Source organism: Scyliorhinus torazame, chromosome 16, assembly GCF_047496885.1.
Source record: "Scyliorhinus torazame isolate Kashiwa2021f chromosome 16, sScyTor2.1, whole genome shotgun sequence".
Lineage (NCBI taxonomy): Eukaryota > Metazoa > Chordata > Chondrichthyes > Carcharhiniformes > Scyliorhinidae > Scyliorhinus > Scyliorhinus torazame.
This window is the reverse complement of record NC_092722.1, coordinates 88,533,378-88,556,164: the sequence shown is the minus strand read 5'-3', so window position 1 is coordinate 88,556,164 and position 22,787 is coordinate 88,533,378. Positions and strand designations below refer to the sequence as shown.

Here is a 22,787-nt window from a genome sequence, read left to right as displayed (position 1 = left end):
GCAGGTGGGAGGGGGGTGGGGAGGGGGTGCTGCGGGAGAGTGTGCAGGTGGGAGGGGGTGCGGGAGAGTGTGCAGGTGGGAGGGGGGGTGCGGGAGAGTGTGCAGGTGGGAGGGGGGTGCGGGAGAGTGTGCAGGTGGGAGGGGGGGCGTGAGAGTGTGCAGGTGGGAGGGGGGTGGGGAGGGGGTGCTGCGGGAGAGTGTGCAGGTGGGAGGGGGTGCGGGAGAGTGTGCAGGTGGGAGGGGGGTGCGGGAGAGTGTGCAGGTGGGAGGGGGGTGCGGGAGAGTGTGCAGGTGGGAGGGGGGGATGAGGGAGAGTGTGCAGGTGGGAGGGGGGTGAGGGAGAGTATGTCGGTGGGAGGGGGGTGCGGGAGATTGTGTCGGTGGGAGGGGGGTGCGGGAGATTGTGTAGGTGGGAGGGGGGTGCGGGAGATTGTGTAGGTGGGAGGGGGGGGCGGGAGAGTGTGCAGGTGAGAGGGGGGTGCGGGAGAGTGTGCAGGTGGGAGGGGGGTGCGTGAGAGTGTGCAGGTGGGAGGGGGGGCGGGAGAGTGTGCAGGTGGGAGGGGGGTGCGGGAGAGTGTGCAGGTGGGAGGGGGGTGCGTGAGAGTGTGCAGGTGGGAGGGGGGGCGGGAGAGTGTGCAGGTGGGAGGGGGGTGAGGGAGAGTGTGCAGGTGGGAGGGGGAGTGGGAGAGTGTGCAGGTGGGAGGGGGGTGAGGGAGAGTGTGCAGGTGGGAGGTGGGGGCGGGAGAGTGTGCAGGTAGGATGGGGGGGCGGGAGAGTGTGCAGGTGGGAGGGGGGGGCGGGAGAGTGTGCAGGTGGGAGGGGGGGGCGGGAGAGTGTGCAGGTGGGAGGGGGGTGCGTGAGAGTGTGCAGGTGGGAGGGGGGGCGGGAGAGTGTGCAGGTGGGAGGGGGGTGAGGGAGAGTGTGCAGGTGGGAGGGGGAGTGGGAGAGTGTGCAGGTGGGAGGGGGGTGAGGGAGAGTGTGCAGGTGGGAGGTGGGGGCGGGAGAGTGTGCAGGTAGGATGGGGGGGCGGGAGAGTGTGCAGGTGGGAGGGGGGGCGGGAGAGTGTGCAGGTGGGAGGGGGGGGCGGGAGAGTGTGCAGGTGGGAGGGGGGGCGTGAGAGTGTGTAGGTGGGAGGGGGGTGAGGGAGAGTGTGCAGGTGGGAGATGGGGGCGGGAGATTGTGCAGGTGGGAGGGGGGACGGGAGAGTGTGCAGGTGGGAGATGGGGGCGGGAGATTGTGCAGGTGGGAGGGGGGACGGGAGAGTGTGCAGGTGGGAGGGGGGGGCGGGAGAGTGTGCAGTTGGGAGGGGGGGGCGGGAGAGTGTGCAGGTGGAAGGGAGGGCGGGAGAGTGTGCAGGTGGGAGGGGGGGCGGTAGAGTGTGCAGGTGGGGGGGGGGGTGCGGGAGAGTGTGCAGGTGGGGGGGGGGGGAGGCGGGAGAGTGTGCAGGTGGGAGGGGGGGGCGGGAGAGTGTGCAGGTTTCTCTGCCCCCCACCACCCGCCTGCAGGTCACCATGTATGCCAACCAGACAGCGATGTTCACTGCCATGGTTGGAGCCGCAGTTCTGGAGTTTGCCATCCGGCAGCATAGAGTCGGACGGCCCACAGTGGCTGCAGATGCAGCGGTCGCCGGTGCAGCAGAGGGGATGGCCGCGGAGTGGCCCGCCGTCGACACGCAGGCCGCAGGCGCTCAGGACCCGAATGTACAGGGGGATGCCGAGGGGAACATTGACCGCCAGACGGCGAGGAATGCAGAGGAAGTGCTTGGGGGGGAGCAGGAGGAGGAGGAGGAGCAGGTGGAGCAGGAGGAGCCACTGATGGTGGTGCCAGTGCGCCACAGGCGTCCAGCAAGGCCGAGGGTGTACCGCGACAGAATGTCGTTCGAGGCCCTACCGGACATCACATGCAGGAGGAGACTACGGTTCAGCAGGGAGACGGTCGCACATATATGCCAGCTCGAGGCACAGCTCGCACCACTTGGAATGGGTGGAGGACATGCGATACCAGTCTCCGTCAAGGTGACGGTAGCCCTAAACTTTTACGCTACCGGTTCCTTCCAGGCGCCGAGCGGGGACCTATCCGGGATATCACAGGCATCGGTCCACAGGTGCATCCGGGCCGTCACCGACGCCTTGTACACCATCGCGGACAGGTACATTCAATTCCCCGAGGACCGAACACAGCAGGAAGCACGGGCATGTGGATTCGCGAAGGTGGCCGGGGTCCCGATGGTCCAGGGTGTCATCGATGGTGTGCACGTCCCCATGCGCCCACCTGCAGACAGCAGGGACGTGTTCATGAACAGGAAGGGCGCGTACTCCATGAACATTCAGGTGGTGTGCGACCCCCACATAAAGATCATGCACGTGTGCGCTAGGTACCCCGGGAGTGTGCATGACACCTACATTCTGGCACAGTCGTTCATCCCCGCAATGTTCGGTGGATGCCCCCCCCCGGTTGAGGGGATGGTTGCTGGGCGACAGGGGCTATCCGTTGAGGTCATGGCTGATGACGCCAGTACGGAGGCCTCAGACCAACGCAGAGAGCCTATACAATGAGGCCCATGCAGCAACCGGGGGTGTGGTGGAGCGGTGCTTCGGGCTGCTGAAGATGCGATTCAGATGCCTGGACCGACCCGGAGGGGCCCTGCAGTACCGGCCCGACAGGGTCGGTCGCATAGTTGTGGTTTGCTGTGCGCTGCACAACATTGCCATGCAGAGGGGAGATGCCCTGGTGGAGGAGTCGGAGGGAGGACCCGAAGGCACCGGAGCCAACGCAAACGAGGGAGGTGGGGAAGAGGAGGATGCGGAGGATGAGGATGATGGGGCGCATCAGGGTGGGGGGAGGGGCGCAGGACACAGACACTGCCCGGGTGCTGGTTACGTCCAGGAGGCTGCGCGACGGCACCGCCGTGGACAGCGGGCACGCGACACGTTGGTGGCCGCACGGTTCACGCACTGTGGGGGTGGGATTCGCTGAACACTGCCACTTGCACCGTCACTCCTGTACACGGGCACCACACAGCACCCACCACCTCCACCTCCCCCCCCCACCCCGCCCCCCGCACCCCCGCACCGCGTTCACGGCAACAATTCCACATCACCTTACCACTGCGGCACTACGGGATTGCACAACATTGATGATTGGGTAAGCGGGTGTGATCAGTGCCATGTTGAATGATGACGGCCCGCTCTGCCCGCTCTGCGATGAGCTGTGTTCTCAGATTCGCCAGCCGAGGTCTGACTCATGGCTATAGCTGAACCATACACTCCGGTGGTCACAGCCTTCGTGACGGATATTTCACCACATGCCCGTGGGGTGGCTGGCGTCGGTGTACCGAGGACAACGGTGTCCGATTATGGGAGGCAGCGGGGGAAAGGGTCAGCACATCCGGAACAGACCTTGAACGGGTCGTATACCACTACGCCAATCGGGCACCCTCCCGAGCCCCCTGGCACCGGACATAGCACACAGTCTTACAAGTCAAATTGAACAGTGCGTTTATTCGTGTGGTGAACATAGGTGCCCTACCCACTACAACTAGACTGTGCCCTGCACCCGTGCCAACTTCTTACGTGCCTAACGACTTTGCCTTATGGGCCCTACCACTACGTCTAGGTGTCTCCCCAGATGGTGCAGCAGGAGTGGAGGTGGACTGCTGTGACTCACGCCCTGCGACATGGCTCCCCGTCGGCACACGTTTCCTGGGGCGGCCCGGCTTCGATCGGCCAGGCTGCTCGGCGGGCGTGCTGGATGGCGTGGTGCCATCCTGACCTGCCCGCTCCCCACCAGATGCGGCAGGGACGGAACGGGGGGAGGCCGAGTGTACCGGGACGTCCCTTGGTGGAGCTACCGGGACGGGCCCCAGAACCTCCTCCTCCCTCGGGGAGCCCGGTGGCCCCCGGGCATCACTGTGGGACGGAGATGCGCTCGGAGACATGTCCCGTCGCTCCCCCGACACCTGGCGTTGCCAGTCCTGGAGGCCTGCAGCGGTATCGACCACGATCCGAATGTTCGCCGAGACGGGGCCCAGCGAGTGCCACATTCCTGCCAGGGGCTGTGCTATCTCTACCTGTGAGTGCGCGGCGCCATCCATCACGTGCGCCAGGCGGTCAATGCTCTCCGCGACCGACTGCTGGGACTGTGCCATCGCTTGCTGGGACCAGGCCATGGCATGGTGAGACTCAGCCAGGGCCCGGAGAGAGGCGGCAATGTCCTGTTGGCTCTGGCACATGGCTACCTGTGGGAGGGCAGCCCTCTCCTGGGCCATGGATGACGCGTGCACGTGAAGCCCAACGCCTTGCAGAACCTGACCCATGGCCGAAACCCTTTCACCCATTGCCTCCACCGCGGACGCCACCCGTGCGGTGTCGGCCTGGGTGGCTGCGATGAGCGGCACCACTCCCTGCTCCTGGACGCGGATAGACTCCTCCAGCTGCGTGGACAGGTCCTGGAAGATGGCCCTCATCCCGTTACTCAGTCCCTGGGTGTCCACACGCATCGGTTGTCCGGGTGGGTCAATTACATCCAGGAACCCGGGAACCGTCTGGGTGGCAGCTGGTTGCTGGGCCTGGGCTGCCCTCCGACCGTCCAGCCCCTCGGCTGCTCCAAACTCCACCTGCTGTACCGGCTCGGCTGTGGGGTGCGCACCAGACAGTGACCCGGGAGCCTCATCACTTATCTGCCCAACCGAGGTGGGTGTCTCTGTGATGGTGAACGGTGTGGGAGACAGCAGTGCCACTAGCTCGAGGTCATCATCCGTCAGGCAGTCTGGTGTGTACTGGTCCCCCTCATGGCCCGGCGCAAGCTCCATGCGGGCCATGTCGTCTTGACCTCCAGGTGGATCCAGCGGGTGTGTGGCCGTGATATGGGCTTCGTCATGACTGTCCACCCTGTGCCCCTGACTAATGTCTGTCCCGGAGGTCTCAGCGTCCCGTTCCTGTGTCCCAGACTGTGAGGTCTGCCCTCCTGTCCGACTAACTGCCAACCTCTGGCGTGCGTCCCTGGGTGCCGTTGCGGTGGGTGGCGTTGCGCTGCTTCCTGGGCGAGACGTCTCTGAAGGTTCGGCGGGTGGCCCTGGGGAACATAAAAGATTCGGGGTTCGTTAGACACGGTGGCCCGGGTGTATGGTGGTGGTGGGTGCACAGTGTGAGGGGGGATGGGATCTGGGGTGCAGTGGCCCGAGTGTGAGGGGGGATGGGATCTGGGGTGCAGTGGCCCGAGTGTGAGGGGGGATGGGATCGGGGGTGCAGTGGCCAGAGTGTGAGGGGGGATGGGATCGGGGGTGCAGTGGCCAGAGTGTGAGGGGGGATGGGATCTGGGGTGCAGTGGCCCGAGTGTGAGGGGGGATGGGATTTGGGGTGCAGTGGCCCGAGTGTGAGGGGAGATGGGATCTGGGGTGCAGTGGCCCGAGTGTGAGGGGGGATGGGATTTGGGGTGCAGTGGCCCGAGTGTGAGGGGGGATGGGATCTGGGGTGCGGTGGCCAGAGTGTGAGGGGGGCGATGACGGGTTGGGGGTGGAGAGGACATGCAGGGTTCTCTCACTTGCTTCTGTGCCTCCGACCTGGCATGGCGCGATCTCCCGGGTGGCGGATCCCCCAGCGAGGTCCAGGGCCCTCTGCACGTGAATGGTTATGCGCTGTCTTGTCCTGGCGGGGGGGGGGTCGGATAAAGCATCACCATTAGGCGGGTATCATCAGGGCATGCAGATATAGACGACATTGTTGCTGGTTCAGGAGACAGCACTCCATGGCTTTGCTCCAGGGGGGTCCCGGGGCTCATGTGGGTCAAGTAGATAGTTGGGCACCGTGACCCCCCCAAACCCCCTGACCCCCCCAGCACTCCCAACGCCCCCGCCCCCCCCCAAACCCCCCGTGAACCCCCCCAAACCCCCTGACACCCCCAACATCGCCCCTGATGCCCTAGTCCCCCCCAACACTCCCGACGCCCCCCCCAACCCCACTTCCCCCCCCGTACCGGGGGGGGTGGGGGGGAGCCTGGGGGCACCCTCATGGCACTTACCCTGGCAGCCCGGGTGATGTTGTGCAGCTTCTTGCGGCACTGCTCCCCCGCCCGGGAGGTCTGCCCCACAGCACTGACTGCGGTGCCCACCTCCCGCCAGCCGCGCCTCACCGCGCTGGATGGCTGGTGATGCCCACGTCTTGGGCAGAGGTTGTCCCTTCTCCGCTCCACCTCATCCACCAGGGTGTCCAGGTCCGTATCCCGGAACCTCGGTGCGGCTCTTCGGGGCTCAGCCATCTCTTCTCTTCTCCTCCGGGTCCTCTGTGCGCGGTTCGCGCAATTTATGACGCGAAGGCCGCGTCATTCGGGCGTCGCGCGGTGACGACGCGGCCTTCGCGGAACCCCTCGCCCCCCGAGGTTCTCGCGGCCCCGATCCTAGCCCTGTTTCGGGCCCTGAATCGGTCGGGATCGGGGCCGTTCCGCGCCGTCGTGAACCTCGACGGCGTTCACGACGGCGCGGCCACTTCAGCGTGGGAGTGGAGAATCGCGCCCTCAGTACTGAGGGAGAGTTGCACTCTTCGATGTGCCATCTTTCAGTTGAGTCCTAAGGGCCCTGCCCACTTTGTGAGATGGAGATAAAATAATTCCACGGCACAACTGGAAGAAGAGCAGTCGACAAGGACAGATATTGTGAGTCGGCCATCTCCACTCTCCTGTCTCCAGACTTACATCCTCAACCATCGTCTCAGAAACTGATCTGCCAATCATTTGTGCTTTGCCCAGGCGGCACAGTGGTACAGTGGTTAGCACTGCTGCCTCACGGCGATGAGGACCCGGGTTCGATCCCGGCCCCGGGTCACTGTCCATGTGGAGTTAGTACATTCCCGGGTCTGCGTGGGCCTCATCCCCACAACCCAAAGATGTGCAGGGCAGGTGGATTGGCCAGGCTAAATTGCCCCTTAATTGGAAAATGGTTTAAAAAGATTCGTGATTTGCCGTTCATGGGATCTTGCTGAGCACAATGAATTGCCGTGTTTCCTACTTTGGAGGTTTGAGAAATACTTCATCCATCATAATGTGTTTGGCGATGTTATGAGATCGTGGTGGGTTCTTTTATGTTCAATTCCTCTTGGGATAAAGGATTTGTTACGATTGCACACTGGGCTAGGATACTGGACTGTGAGTAAAGGATCCCTTGCTCCAGGAGTGAGTACACCAAGAAATAAGGAAAAGAGGCTGGGTTCTCTGTTTGCCGACACCAAAATCACGAAACACAATTGGTCGGAGAGTAGCTTCCAACTCCAAAATCGGGGGAGGCGCAGGTTTGACGCCAAATCAGGATTCTCCGGCACCCCGAAAATGGCATAAATGCGTCGCTCACCGCGCAGTGTTAAAGTACAGTAGACATATCATCAGCGGGCCTGACACCCTGTTGTCCGGGGCCTCCGATGGGCCGGTTTCCCGATGGTGTGGTTCACTTGGGCTCTCACAAATCGTGAAGCTGGCGTCGTGGCTGCTGAGCGAGACAGAGGAGGTCGGAAATGGCGTGGAGTGACTGCAGGCTGCCGGCCCGCACACTGGTCATGCTGGCTACGGCACGGGGGCCCCCTGCCAGGACCGGGGGAGGGGGGGCGAATAGGCCAGCCCCGCACCACACCCCCGCCACAGCGCCCCACCCCCCCCGCCCCAAACACCCTGCCCAACCTACCGCCACCCACCGGGAGACCACCCAGGGCAACACCCACGGCAGCCCCAGGTGAGGGCAGTGCCAAACAATGGTACCCCTGGCATCAAGGACAGGCGCCAGGACTGGGTGTCAGTCACCGACGGGGCAGGGGTGAGGGGATGGGGTGGGAGACATGCCGGGGCCACTGTGCAGCCCATGGAACCTGGTTGGGCACGGGAGTATGCACCATGCTAACATGTTGGCGTCTCACCCCCTGCAGACAATGGTGTTTAGCGTTGAACCAGTAATGGTGGCCGCCCTGGTGATGGTCACAGCTCCGCGACAGGCCCTGCGGCTGCGTGAGCGGGAGCCACTCGGGGAAGAGGGGGAAGCTGCAGCAGCGGAACAGGCAGTAGAGGAACGGGCTGCAGAGGACCGGGCTTCAGAGGACCAGGCTGCAGAAGACCAGGCTGCAGAGGACCAGGCTGCAGAGGACCAGGCTGCAGAGGACCGGGCTGCAGAGGACCAGGCTGCAGAGGAACGGGCTGCAGAGGACCGGGCTGCAGAGGAACAGGCTGCAGAGGACCGGGCTGCAGAGGAACGAGCTGCAGAGGACTGGGCTGCAGGGGACCCAGCTGCAGAGGAACGGGCTGCAGAGGAACGGGCTGCAAAGGACCGGGCTGCAGAGGAACGGGCTGCAAAGGACCGGGCTGCAGAGGAACGGGCTGCAGAGGACCGGGCTGCAGAGGAACGGGCTGCAGAGGACCGGGCTGCAGAGGAACGGGCTGCAGAGGACCGGGCTGCAGAGGACCCAGCTGCAGAGGAACGGGCTGCAGAGGACCGGGCTGCAGAGGAACGGGCTGCAGAGGACCGGGCTGCAGAGGACCCAGCTGCAGAGGAACGGGCTGCAGAGGACCGGGCTGCAGAGGAACGGGCTGCAGAGGACCGGGCTGCAGAGAAACGGGCTGCAGAGGACCGGGCTGCAGAGGACCCAGTTGCAGAGGAACGGGCTGCAGAGGACCGGGCTGCAGAGGAACAGGCTGCGGAGGACCGGGCTGCAGAGGAACGGGCTGCAGAGGACCGGGCTGCAGAGGAAGTTGCTGTGTGTACTTTCAGGGATCTATGTACATGGACACCGAGATCTCTCTGCTCATCCACACTGCCAAGAATCTTACCATTAGCCCAGCACTCAGTCTTCCTGTTATTCCTTCCAAAATGAATCACCTCACACGTTTCTGCATTGAACTCCATTTGCCACCTCTCAGCCCAGCGCTGCAGCTTATCTATGTCCCTCTGTAACTTGTAACATCCTTCCGCACTGTCCACAACTCCACCGACTTTAGTGTCATCTGCAAATTTACTCACCCATACTTCTACAGCCTCCTCCAGGTAATTTATAAAAATGACAAGCAGCAGTGGCCCCAAAACAGATCCTTGTGGTACACCACTAGTAACTGGACTCCAGTCTGACAATTTCCCATCAACCACCACCCTTTGTCTTCTTCCAGCGTGCCAATTTCTGATCCAAACTGCTAAATCACCCTGAATCCCATGCCTCCCTATTTTCAGCAGTAGCCTACCATGGGAAACCTTATCAAACGCTTTACTGAAATCCATATACACCACATCAACTGCTTTACCCTCATCCAACTGTTTGGTCACCTTCTCAAAGAACTCTATAAGGTTTGTGAGGCACGACCTACCCTTCACAAAACCGTGTTGACTATCTCTAATCAAATTATTCCTTTCCAGATGATGATACATCCTATCTCTTATAAACCTTTCCAAAATCTTTCCCACAACAGAAGTAAGGCTCACTGGTCTACAGTTACCGGGGTTATCTCTACTCCCCTTCTTGAACAAGGGGATAACATTTGCTAGCCTCCAGTCTTCTGGCACTATTCCTGTAGACAAAGATGACTTAAAGATCAAGGCCAAAGGCTCAGCAATCTCCTCCCTAGCTTCCCAGAGAATCCTAGGATAAATCCCATCCGGCCCAGGTGACTTATCTATTTTCACACTTTCCAGAATTGCTAACACCTCCTCCTTATGAACCTCAAGCCCTTCTAGTCTAGTAGCCTGAATCTCAGTATTCTCCTCGACAGCATTGTCTTTTTCCTGTGTGAATACTGATGAAAAATATTCATTTAGCACCTCTCCTATCTCCTCGGACTCCAAGCACAACTTCCCACTACTGTCCTTGACTGGCCCTACTCTTACCCTAGTCATTCTTTTATTCCTGACATATCTATAGAAAGCTTTAGGGTTATCCTTGATCCTACCTGCCAAAGACTTCTCATGTCCCCTCCTGGCTCTTCTTAGCTTTCTCTTTAGGTCCTTCCTAGCTAACTTGTAACTCTCGAGCGCCCTAACTGAACCTTCATGTCTCATCTTTACATAAGTCTCCTTCTTCCTCTTGACAAGTGTTTCGACTGCTTTAGTAAACCACGGTTCCCTCACTCGACCACTTCCTCCCTGCCTGACAGGTACATACTTATCAAGGACACGCAGTAGCTGTTCCTTGAACAAGCTCCACATTTCCATTGTGCCCATCCCCTGCAGTTTTCCTCTCCATCCGATGTATCCTAAGTCTTGCCTCATCGCATCATAATTGCCTTTCCCCCAGATATAACTCTTGCCCTGCGGTATATACCTATCCCTTTTCATCACTAAAGTAAACATAATTGAATTGTGGTCACTATCACCAAAGTGCTCACCTAACTCCAAATCTAACACCTGTCCTGGTTCATTACCTAGTACCAAATCCAATATGGCCTCGCCTCTCATTGGCCTATCTACATACTGTGTCAGGAAACCCTCCTGCACACATTGGACAAAAATGGACCCATCTAATGTACTCGAACTATAGCATTTCCAGTCAATATTTGGAAAGTTAAAGTGCCCCATAACAACTACCCTGTTGCTTTCGCTCCTATGCAGAATCATCTTTGCAATCCTCTCCTCTATATCTCTGGAACTTTTCGGAGGCCTATAGAAAACCCTTAACAGGGTGACCTCTCCTTTCCTGTTTCTAACCTCAGACCATACTACCTCAGTAGACGAGTCCTCACCAAACGTCCTTTCTGCCACCATAATACTGTCCTTGACTAACAATGCCACCCCTCCCCCTCTTTTACCACCTTCCCTGAGCTTACTGAAATATCTAAATCCTGGCACCTGCAACAACCATTCCTGTCCCTGGTCTATCCATGTCTCCGAAATGGCCACAGCATCGAAGTCCCAGGTACCAACCCATGCCGCAAGTTCGCCCAACTTATTCCGGATGCTCCTGGCATTGAAGAAGACACACTTTAAACCACCTTCCTGCCTGCCGGTACACTCCTGCAACTTTGAAACCCTACTCATGACCTCACTGCTCTCAACCTCCTGTACACAGGAGCTATAATTCAGGTTCCCAAGCCCCTGCTGAACTAGTTTAAACCCTCCCGAAGAGCATTAGCAAATTCCCCCCCCCAGGATATTAGTACCCCGTTGGTCCAGGTGTAAACTATCCCGTTTGCAGAGGTCCCACCGACCCCAGAATGAGCCCCAATTATCCAGAAATCTGAAACCCTCCCTCCTGCACCATCCTGTAGCCACGTGTTCAACTCCTCTCTCTTCCTATTCTTCATCTCGCTATCACGTGGCACGGGTAACAACCCAGAGATAATAACTCTGTTTGTCCTAGATCTAAGTTTCCACCCTAGCTCCCTGAATTCCTGCCTTACATCCCCATCCCTTTTCCTACCTATGTCGTTGGTACCTATGTGGACCACGACTTGGGGCTGCTCCCCCTCCCCTTAAGGACCCCCAAAACACGATCCGAGACATCACGCACCCTGGCACCTGGGAGGCAACACACCAACCGTGAGTCTCTCTCGTTCCCACAGAATCTCCTATCTATCCCCCTAACTATGGAGTCTCCAATGACTAATGCTCTACTCCTCTCCCCCCTTCCCTTCGGAGCAACAGGGACAGACTCTGTGCAAGAGACCTGTACCCCATGGCTTAACCCTGGTAAGTCGTCCCACTCAACAGTATCCAAAGCGGTATCCTTGTTACTAAGGGGAACGGCCACAGGGGATCCCTGTACTGCTTCCTCCCAGCCCCTCTCACCCATCTATCTTTATTCTTCGGAGTAACTACATCCCTGAAGCTTCTATCTATGACCACCTCTGCCTCCCGAATGATCCGAAGTTCATCCAACTCCAGCTCCAGTTCCCTGACGTGGTTTCTGAGGAGCTGGAGATGGATGCACTTCCCACAGATGAAATCAGCAGGGACACTGATGGTGTCCCTCACCTCAAACATTCTGCAGGAGGAACATTGCCCTATCTTCCCTGTCATCCCCTCTAGATAAAAAAAAAGAAAGAGCTGACCTGTTATTCACTCCCCTTCTCAGCAAGCACTCACTCAGCAACCTCTGCGCCCCGCACGAGGGAAAATAAATAAAAACTACTTACCAGTCACCAGCCAATCCCTTACCTGCAGGATGTGACGCACGGTTCAACTTTCCACTTCTACCTGCCCTCGAGCCTTCCTCTTGATCCTTACAGCGGTTGTTTTTTTTGGTCCGAGGAGGGGGTAGGGAGGGAAACACTGAAAGGGCAGCACGGTAGCCTTGTGGATAGCACAATTGCTTCACAGCTCCAGGGTCCCAGATTCGATTCCGGCTTGGGTAACTGTCTGTGCGGAGTCTGCACATCCTCCCCGTGTGTGCGTGGGTTTCCTCCGGGTGCTCCGGTTTCCTCCCACAGTCCTAAGATATGCAGGTTAGGTGGATTGGCCATGCTAAATTACCCTTAGTGTCCAAAATTGCCCTTAGTGTTGGGTGGGGTTACTGGGTTATGGGGATAGGGTGGCGGTGTTGACCTTGGGTAGGGTGCTCTTTCCAAGAGCCAGTGCAGACTCGATGGGCCGAATGGCCTCCTTCTGCACTGTAAATTCTATGAAAAGTGTTTCAGGTTTAAGTGTCACTTGACAAGAGCTCCTCCACAAACCACCTCCAAGTTAGGGTGAGCACACGGACGTATGCAAATTTCCCCTGCAACGACCAATCAGCAGCTCAGCTCTCCTGCCCTCTGCTGGATGCTTGTCTTCACTTGATCAGCTAGGGTCTCTTGTTCAGGTACGCCTCCAAGTTAGGGTGAGTACAGGGACGTATGCAAATTTCCCCTGCAATGACCAATCAGCAGCGCCGCTCTACTACCCTCTGCTGGATCTGCGGGATGGGCTGCAGAGGGCTGCAGAGGACCGTGCTGCAGAGGGCTGCAGAGGACCGGGCTGCAGAAGACCGGGCTGCAGAGGACCGTGCTGCAGAGGGATGGGCTGCAGAGGGCTGCAGAGGACCGGGCTGCAGAGGACCGTGCTGCAGAGGGATGGGCTGCAGAGGGCTGCAGAGGACCGGGCTGCAGAGGACCGTGCTGCAGAGGGCTGCAGAGGACCGGGCTGCAGAGGACCGTGCTGCAGAGGGATGGGCTGCAGAGGGCTGCAGAGGACCGGGCTGCAGAGGACCGTGCTGCAGAGGGCTGCAGAGGACCGGGCTGCAGAGGACCGTGCTGCAGAGGGATGGGCTGCAGAGGGCTGCAGAGGACCGGGCTGCAGAGGACCGTGCTGCAGAGGGATGGGCTGCAGAGGACCGTGCTGCAGAGGGCTGCAGAGGACCGGGCTGCAGAAGGCTGCAGAGGACTGGGCTGCAGAGGGATGGGCTGCAGAGGGCTGCAGAGGACCGGGCTGCAGAGGGATGGGCTGCAGAGGACCGTGCTGCAGAGGGCTGCAGAGGACCGGGCTGCAGAAGGCTGCAGAGGACCGGGCTGCAGAGGACCAGGCTGCAGAGGAACGGGCTGCAGAGGACCGTGCTGCAGAGGGCTGCAGAGGACCGGGCTGCAGAAGGCTGCAGAGGACCGGGCTGCAGAGGACCGGGCTGCAGAGGGATGGGCTGCAGAGGGATGGGCTGCAGAGGACCAGGCTGCAGAGGACCGGGCTGCAGAGGACCGGGCTGCAGAGGGATGGGCTGCAGAGGACCGGGCTGCAGAGGACTGGGCTGCAGAGTGGCAGGCACACAGGCTGGAGGGCGGGTTGCCCAACACGCCGAGGAGGAGGAACGGAGGCGCCACATGAGGTCTCCTGTGTACCGGCAGCGCCTGTCATTCGAGGACCTGCCGGACCAGGCATGCCGCCGGAGACTCCGGCTGAGCAGAGAGACAGTGTGATTTACCTGCCAGGTGACCTAATAGCACGTCCTTTGGGACTTGTGGGAGGAACCGGAGCAGCCGGAGGAAACCCACGCAGACCCGGGGCGAACGTGCAGACTGCGCACGGACAGTGACCTAAGCTAGGAATCGAACCTGGGACTCTGGTGCTGTGAAGCCATAGTGCTAACCACTATACTACCATGCTAATACCTTGCTATCACCCCTTCAAAGAACAATTCTAACACCTTCCCCATGACAGACGTCAAGCTAACTGGCCTCCCTCACTTCTTGAACACAGGGGTCACCTTTTGCCATTTTCCAATCATTTGGGACCCTTGCAGACCCAGCAAATTGGGGAAAATTAATACCATTGCCTTCAGTACTTCATCAGCTACCTCCTTTAAGATCCTAGGATGGAGTCCATCACGACCCGAAGCTTGTCAGCCCAGTTTGTTCAGTGCTGCTTTCCTCGTGATTATAATTTCCCAAGTTCCTCTCTCCCATCCATCTCCGATTTCCAGATATCTTCAGCAGAGACAGGGTAGAAAATGCCGATGTTTCACCTGATCAAACTCCTCCAGAATCACCCATGTTTTAATGTGATTGCCTCGCTTTCTTCTCTGAGAATAGAGATTCAATTTCACTCATCCTCTTATCAGAGCAGAACGTCTTCATCCCAGGGACCAATTGAGTGAACTTGTCTTCAATTCACACCACACCTATCCTGGACAATATCAAGGCTTTGGCTGACAAGCAGCAAGTAACATTTGCACCACCCAAGTGCCAGACAATGACCATCTCCAAGAACAGAGAATCTAACCATTTCTCCCGCTTTGACAATAAATGGCATGACCGTCACTGAATCCCTCCGCCCCACACCCCGGCTATCAACAACCTGCGGGGGTTAGCATTGACCAGAAACTGAACTGGGAGCAGCCATATAAATACTGTGGCTACCAGAACAGGTCAGAGGCCGGGAATCCTGCGGAGAATAACTCACCTCCTGACTCCCCCCAAAGCTTGTCCACTATCTACAAGGCACAAGTCAGCAGTGTGATGGAATGCTCCCCACTTGCCTGGATAAGAGCAGCTGCTAAGAACACTTGAGAAGCTCAACAACATCCAGGACAAAGCTTGGTCGACACACTAACCACAAGAATTCACTCCCTCCACCACCGACGCACAGTGGCAGCCATGTGTACCGTCTACAAGGCGCGCTGCAGTAACTCACCAAGGCCTCTTCAACATCACGTTCCAAACCCACCACCTTTACCATCCAGAAGGACAAGGGGGGCAGCAGACACATGGGGAACATCCACCACATGTAAGTTCCTCACCAAGCCCCACACACCGTCCCAGGAAATATATCAGCCGTTCCTTCCTGCCGCTGGGTCAGAATCCCTTCCTAACTACGTTCACCAGATGGAGAACGTTGGTTCAAAATGGCGGCTCTCTGTCAACTTCCCATGGGGCATGAGGGTTAGGCAATAAAATTTGGACTTACCCAGCATACCCAACATCCTGTAAAGGAATAAATGTGAAAAAAACCTCTGGCTGCCTCATTCCCTAGCTTGGGAGAGTAAAAGAGCAAACAAGCCTCCAGGAATATTCTCACACATCCCTGTATAATCGGGGCAATAGTTTTGGGTACAGTCCAATACCATCATCTGGGGGACCTGATCGAGGTGTACATGATTATCAGGGGCATGGGCAGGGTGGATAGGGAGCAGCTGTTCCCCTTAGTTGAAGGGTCAGTTACGAGGGACACAAGTTCAAGGTCAGGGCGGGAGGTTTAGGGGGGATTTACCCAGAGGGTGGTGACGGTCTGGAATGCGCTGCCTAGGAGGGTGGTAGAGGCAGGTTTCCTCACGCCCTTCAAAAAGTACCCGGATCAGCACTTGACACGACATAACATTCAAGGCTATGGGCCAAGAGCTGGCAAGTGAGATTAGGTGGGCAGGTCAGGGCCTTTCATGTGCCAGTGCAGACTCGATGGGCCGAAGGGCCTCTTCTGCACGGTATCATTTTGGGATTCTGTGAGAGAGAAAGGGGTCATTTAGCATCTTGCTGGGTTGACATAGCATTCTTCAAGGGATAGCATAGCTGTGATGGGTCCAATGGGTGCCCATGGGAAGCGCCGGTGTCTCTTCATTCTGCTTGGCTGGTGACTGAGGGATTTTGCATGTCCTAGGTTACTCCTGCTGGTACTGATGGCAGAGATTTCAGTACAGGGGGCGATCGACAACGCCATGTTTGGGGAGATCGCCTCGCCTGGCTACCCCGACCCCTATCCCAATGACACACGGACCGAGTGGAGGCTCAAGGTGCCTGAGGGTTACCGGGTTCAATTGCAATTCAGCTACTTCGACGTTGAGCCATCGCAGAGGTGCATCTACGACTCATTGGAGGTGAGGCTGAACGGGGGGGATGGGGCGAGGGTTTCAGCATATGTAAGGGTCAGTATTGAGGGAGCTGTACTGACAGAGGATCAGTACTGAGGGTGTGCCGCACTGTCGGAGGGTCAGTACTGAGGGAACGCTGCACTGTCAGAGGGTCAGTACTGAGGGAGTGCCGCACTGTCGGAGGGTCAGTACTGGGGGAACGCAGCACTGTCAGAGGGTCAGTACTGAGGGAACGCTGCACTGTCGGAGGGTCAGTACTGAGGGAGTGCCACAATGTCGGAGGGTCAGTACTGAGGAGCGCTGCAGTGTTGGAGGGTCATTACTGAGGTGGTACCATGCTGTCGGAGGGTCAGAAGTGAGGCAGAAGCGCACTGACAAAGGGTTAGTACTGAGGGACTGCCACATTGTTGGAGGGTCTGTACTAAGGGAGTGCCACAGTGTTGGAGAGTCAGTACTGAGGGAGTGCCGCATTGTCAGAGGGTCAGTACTGACGGATCGCTGCACTGTCGGAGCCTCAGTACTGAGGGAGCGCCACACTGTCGGAGGGGCAGTTCTGAGGGAGTGCTGCACTTGTTGGTGGGTCAGTACTGAGGGAACGCCGCATTGTTGGAGTGTCAAAACTAGGGAGTGCTGCACTGTCGGAGGATCATTTCTGAGGGAGTGACACACTGTCAGAAAGTCAGTACTGAGAGAATGCCATGCAGTCGTAGAGTCAGTAGTGAGGCAGAAGCGCACTGTCAAAGGGTTGTTACTGAGGGCGTGCCACACTGTCGGAGCGTCAGTACTGAGGGAGTACTGCGCTGTCAGAGGTTCAGTACTGAGGGAGAGCCACACTATCGGAAGGTCAGTACTGAGCGAGTGCCACACTGTCGGAGGGTCAGTACTGAGGGAGTGCTGCGCTGTCAGAGGGTCAGTACTGAAGGAGCACCAAACTATCGGAGGGTCAGTACTGAGGGAGTGCCACACTGTCAGACTGTCAGTACTGAAGGAGCACCACACTATCGGAGAGTCAGTACTGAGGGATGGCGCATTGTCGGCGGGTCAGTACTGAGGGAGTTCTGCACTGACGAAGATCAGTACTGAAGGAGTTCTGCACTGTAGGAGGGTCAGTGGTGAGGGAGTTTTGCACTGCAGGAGGGACAATGCTGAGGGAGAGCCACACTGTTGGAGGGTCAGTGCTGAGGGAGTTCTGCACTATTGGAGGGTCAGTGCTGAGGGAGTTCTGCACTGTTGGAGGGTCAGTGCTGAGAGAGATCAGAACTACCGCAGGGTCAGTGCTGAGGGAGTACTGCACTGTCGGCGGGTCAGTACTGAGGGAATTCTACACTGGCGGCGGGTCAGTACTGAGGGAATTCTACACTGTCGGCGGGTCAGTACTGAGGGAATTCTACACTGTCGGCGGGTCAGTACTGAGGGAATTCTACACTGTCGGCGGGTCAGTACTGAGAAAGACCCGCAATGTCGGAGGGTCAGTACTGAGGGAGTGCTGCACTGTCAGAGGGCCAGTTCTGAGGCAGTGCCGCACTGTTGGAGGGTCAGGGCTGAAGGAGTGCCGCACCGTCAAAGGGTCAGTACTAAGGGGGTGCTGCACTGTCGGAGGATCAGAGCTGAGGGAACGCCACTCAATTGGAGGGTCAGTTCTGAGGGAGTGCAGCACTGCTGGAAGGTCAGTACTGAGGGAATTCTGCACTGTCCGAGGGCCAGTACTGAGGGAATTCAGAACTGTCGGAGGGTCAGTGCTGAGAAAGACCCGCACTGTTGGAGAGTCACGTTTGAGGGAGACCTGTACTGTCGGAGGGTCATACTGAAGGAGTGCTGCACTGTTGGAGGGTCAGTCCTGAGAGACTGCCTTACTGTTGGAGGGTCAGTACAGAGGGAGTGGCGCACTGTCGGAGGATCAGTACTGAGGGAGGGCCGCTCTGTTGGAGGCTCAGTGCTGACGGAGTGCTGCACTGTCAGACGGTCAGTACTGAGGGAGTGCCGCACTGTCAGACGGTCAGTACTGAGGGAGTGTTGCACTGTCAGAGGCTCACTACTGAGGGAGTACTGCACTGTCAGAGGGTCAGTACTGAGTGAGTGCAGCTCTGTCAGAGATGAGCACTGAGGGAGTGCTGCACTGTTGGAGTGTCAGTACTGAGGGAGTGCAGCACGTTTGGAGGGTCAGTACTGAGGGAGTGCTGCACTGTCAGAGGTAATGTTCTGAGGGAGTGCTGCACAGCTGGAGGGTCAGTACTGAGGGAGTGCTGCACAGCTGGAGGGTCAGTACTGAGGGAGCACCGCACTGTCGGAGGGTCAGTGCAGAGGGAGTGCCGCACTGGTGGAGGGTCAGTGCTGAGGGAGTGCGCTCTATTGGAGGGTCAGTACTGAGTGAGTGCCGCACTGTTGGAGGGTCAGTGCTGAGGGAGTGCCACACTGTCGGAGGGTCAGTACTGAGGGACTGCCGCACTGTTGGAGGGTAAAAGAACAAACAAAGAACAAAGAAATATACAGCAGAGGAACAGGCCCTTCGGCCCTCCAAGCCCGTGCCGACCATGCTGCCCTACTAATCTACAATCTTCTACACTTCCTGGGTCCGTATCCCTCTATTCCCATCCTATTCATGTATTTGTCAAGATGCCCCTTAAATGTCACTATCGTCCCTGCTTCCACCACCTCCTCCGGTAGCGAGTTCCAGGCACCCACTACCCTCTGCGTAAAAAACCTGCCTCGTACATCTACTCTAAACCTTGCCCCTCTCACCTTAAACCTATGCCCCCTAGTAATTGACCCCTCTACCCTGGGGAAAAGCCTCTGACTATCCACTCTGTCTATGCCCCTCATAATTTTGTATACCTCTATCAGGTCTCCCCTCAACCTCCTTCGTTCCAGTGAGAACAAACTGAGTTTATTCAACCGCTCCTCATAGCTAATGCCCTCCATACCAGGCAACATTCTGGTAAATCTCTTCTGCACCCTCTCTAAAGCCTCCACATCCTTCTGGTAGTGTGGCGACCAGAATTGAACACTATACTCCAAGTGTGGCCTAACTAAGGTTCTATACAGCTGCAACATGACTTACCAATTCTTATACTCAACGCCCCGGCCAATGAAGGCAAGCATGCCGTATGCCTTCTTGACTACCTTCTCCACCTGTGTTGCCCCTTTCAATGACCTGTGTACCTGTACTCCTAGATCTCTTTGACTTTCAATACTCTTGAGGGTTCTACCATTCACTGTATATTCCCTGCCTGCATTAGACCTTCCAAAATGCATTACCTCACATTTGTCCGGATTAAACTCCATCTGCCATCTCTCTGCCCAAGTCTCCAAACAATCTAAATCCTGCTGTATCCTCCGACAGTCCTCATCGCTATCCGCAATTCCACCAACCTTTGTGTCGTCTGCAAACTTACTAATCTGACCAGTTACATTTTCCTCCAAATCATTTATATATACTACAAAGAGCAAAGGTCCCAGCACTGATCCCTGTGGAACACTACTGGTCACAGCCCTCCAATGAGAAAAGCATCCTTCCATTGCTACTCTCTGCCTTCTATGGCCTAGCCAGTTCTGTATCCACCTTGCCAGCTCACCCCTGATCCCGTGTGACTTCACCTTTTGTACTAGTCTACCATGAGGGACCTTGTCAAAGGCCTTACTGAAGTCCATATAGACAACATCCACTGCCCTACCTGCCCTCAGTACTGACCCTCTGACAGTGCGGCGCTCCCTCAGCACTGACCCTCTGACAGTGCACTTTAAAACTTACTGAATTGTGGTCACTGTTACCGAAATGCTCCCCTACTGAAACATCTACCACCTGGCCGGGCTCATTCCCCAATACCAGGTCCAGTACCGCCCCTTCCCTGGTTGGACTGTCTACATATTGTTTTAAGAAGCCCTCCTGGATGCTCCTTACAAACTCCGCCCCGTCTAAGCCCCTGGCACTAAGTGAGTCTCAGTCAATATTGGGGAAGTTGAAGTCTCTCACCACAACCCTGTTGTTTTTACTCTTTTCCAAAATCTATCGACCTATCTGCTCCTCTATCTCCCGCTGGCTGTTGGGAGGCCTGTAGTAAACCCCCAACATTGTGACTGCACCCTTCTTATTCCTGATCTCTACCCATATAGCCTCACTGCCCTCTGAGGTCTCCTCTCGCAGTACAGCTGTGATGTTCTCCCGAACCAGTAGCGCAACTCCGCCTCCCCTTTTACATCCCCCTCTATCCCGCCTGAAACATCTAAATCCTGGAACGTTTAGCTGCCAATCCTGCCCTTCCCTCAAACAGGTCTCTGTAATGGCAACAACATCATAGTTCCAAGTACTAATCCAAGCTCTAAGTTCATCTGCCTTACCCGTAATACTTCTTGCATTAAAACATATGCACTTCAGGCCACCAGACCCGCTGTGTTCAGCAACTTCTCCCTGTCTGCTCTGCCTCGGAGCCACACTGTCCCTATTCCCTAGTTCTCCCTCAATGCTCTCACCTTCTGACCTATTGCTCCCGTGCCCACCCCCCTGTCAGTACTGAGGGAGTGCCTCACTGTTGGGGGGGCAGTACTGAGGGAGTGCCTCTCTGTTGGAGGGTCAGTACTGAGGGAGTGCTGCACTGCTGGAGGGTCAGTACTGAGGGAGTGCTGCACTGTCAGAGGGTCAGTTCTGAGGGAGTGCTGCACTGCTGGAGGGTCAGTACTGAGGGAGTGCCGCACTGTCAGAGGATCAGTACTGAAGGACTGCTGCACTGTTGGATGTTCCGTACTGAGGGACTGCCGCACTGTTGGAGGGTCAGTGCTGAGGGAGTGCCGCACTGTTAGAGGGTCGGTGCTGAGGGAATGCTGCACTGTCGGAGGGTCAGTACTGAGGGACTGCTGCTCTGTTGGAGGGTCAGTACTGAGGGAGTGCCGCACTGTCCGAGGGTCAGTCCTGAGTGAGTGCCGCACTGTCGGAGGGTCAGTACTGAGGGACTGCCTCACTGTTGGAGGGTCAGTACTGAGGGAGTGCCTCTCTGTCGGAGGGTCAGTACTGAGGGAGTGCGGCACTGTCAGAGGGTCAGTTCTGAGGGAGTGCTGCACTGTTGGAGGGTCAGTACTGAGGGATTTCTGCACTATCGGAGAGTCAGTACTGAGGGAATTCTGCACTGTTGGAGAGTTAGGGCTGAGGGAACACCGCACTGACGGAGGGTCAATGCTGAGGGAGCACCGCACTGTCGGAGGGTCAGTACTGAGGGAGTGCCACACTGGTGGAGGGTCAGTGCTGAGGGAGTGCCGAACTATTGGAGGGTCAGTACTGAGTGAGTGCCGCACTGTTGGAGGGTCAGTGCTGAGGGAGTGCCACACTGTCGGAGGGTCAGTACTGAGGGACTGCCTTACTGTTGGAGGGTCAGTGCTGAGGGAGTGCCGCACTGTTGTAATGTCAGTACTGAGGGAGTGGCGCACTGTCGGAGGATCAGTACTGAGGGAGTGCCGCTCTGTTGGAGGCTCAGTGCAGAGGGAGGGCTGCACTGTCAGACGGTCAGTACTGAGGGAGTGCTGCACTGTCAAAGGGTCAGTACTGAGTGAGTGCAGCTCTGTCAGAGAGTCAGCACTGAGTGAGTGCTGCACTGTTGGAGTGTCAGTACTGAGGGAGTGCTGCACTGTCAGATGGTCGGCACTGAGGGAGTGATGCACTGTTGGAGTGTCAGTACTGAGGGAGTGCTGCACTTTTGGAGGGTCAGTACTGAGGGAGTGCTGCACTGTCAGAGGGTCAGTTCTGAGGGAGTGTTGCACAGCTGGAGGGTCAGTACTGAGGGAGTGCTGCACAGCTGGAGGGTCAGTTCTGAGGGAATTCTGCACTGTCGGAGTGTCACTGCTGAGATAGACCGCTCTGTTGGAGGGTCAGGGCTGAGGGAGTGCCGCATTATCGGAGGGTCCGTACTGAAGGACTGCCGCAATGTTGGAGGGTCAGTGCTGAGGGAGTGCCGCACTGTTGGAGGGTCGGTGCTGAGGGAGTGCCGCATTGTCCGAGGGTCAGTCCTGAGTGAGTGCTGCACTGTCGGAGGAACAGTACTGAGGGACTGCCTCACTGTTGGAGGGTCAGTACTGTAGGAGTGCCGCTCTGTTGGAGGGTCAGTACTGAGGGAGTGCTGCACTGCTGGAGGGTCAGTACTGAGGGAGTGCTGCACTGTCAGAGGGCCAGTTCTGAGGGAGTGCTGCACTGCTGGAGGGTCAGTACTGAGGGAGTGCCGCACTGTCAGAGGGTCAGTACTGAGGGAGTGCTGCACTGTCAGAGGGTCAGTTCTGAGGGAGTCCTGCACTGCTGGATGGTCAGCACTGAGGGAGTGCCGCACTGTCAGCGGGTCAGTACTGAGGGAGTGCTGCACTGCTGGAGGATCAGTACTGAGGGAATTCTGCACTGTTGGAGAGTTCTGGCTGAGGGAGCACCGCACTGATGAAGGGTCAGTGCTGAGGGAGCACGGCGCTGTCGGAGGGTCAGTACTGAGGGAGTGCCGCAATGGTGGAGGGTCAGTGCTGAGGGAGTGCCGAACTATTGGAGGGTCAGTACTGAGTGAGTGCCGCACTGTTGGAGGGTCAGTACTGAGGGAGTGCCGC

The 22,787-nt window shown here is 57.6% G+C and overlaps 1 protein-coding gene across 1 annotated transcript in view; it reads left to right on the top strand.

Annotated features, from left to right (window-relative positions):
- LOC140392933 (complement C1r-A subcomponent-like) overlaps positions 1 to 22,787 on the top strand; it is a 270,575-nt gene that overhangs the window by 29,950 nt on the left and 217,838 nt on the right. Inside the window, exon 2 of the mRNA XM_072478713.1 lies at positions 16,010 to 16,226. Coding sequence (XP_072334814.1) covers positions 16,010 to 16,226 — 217 coding nt within the window. The remainder of the gene's footprint in view (positions 1 to 16,009; positions 16,227 to 22,787) is intronic.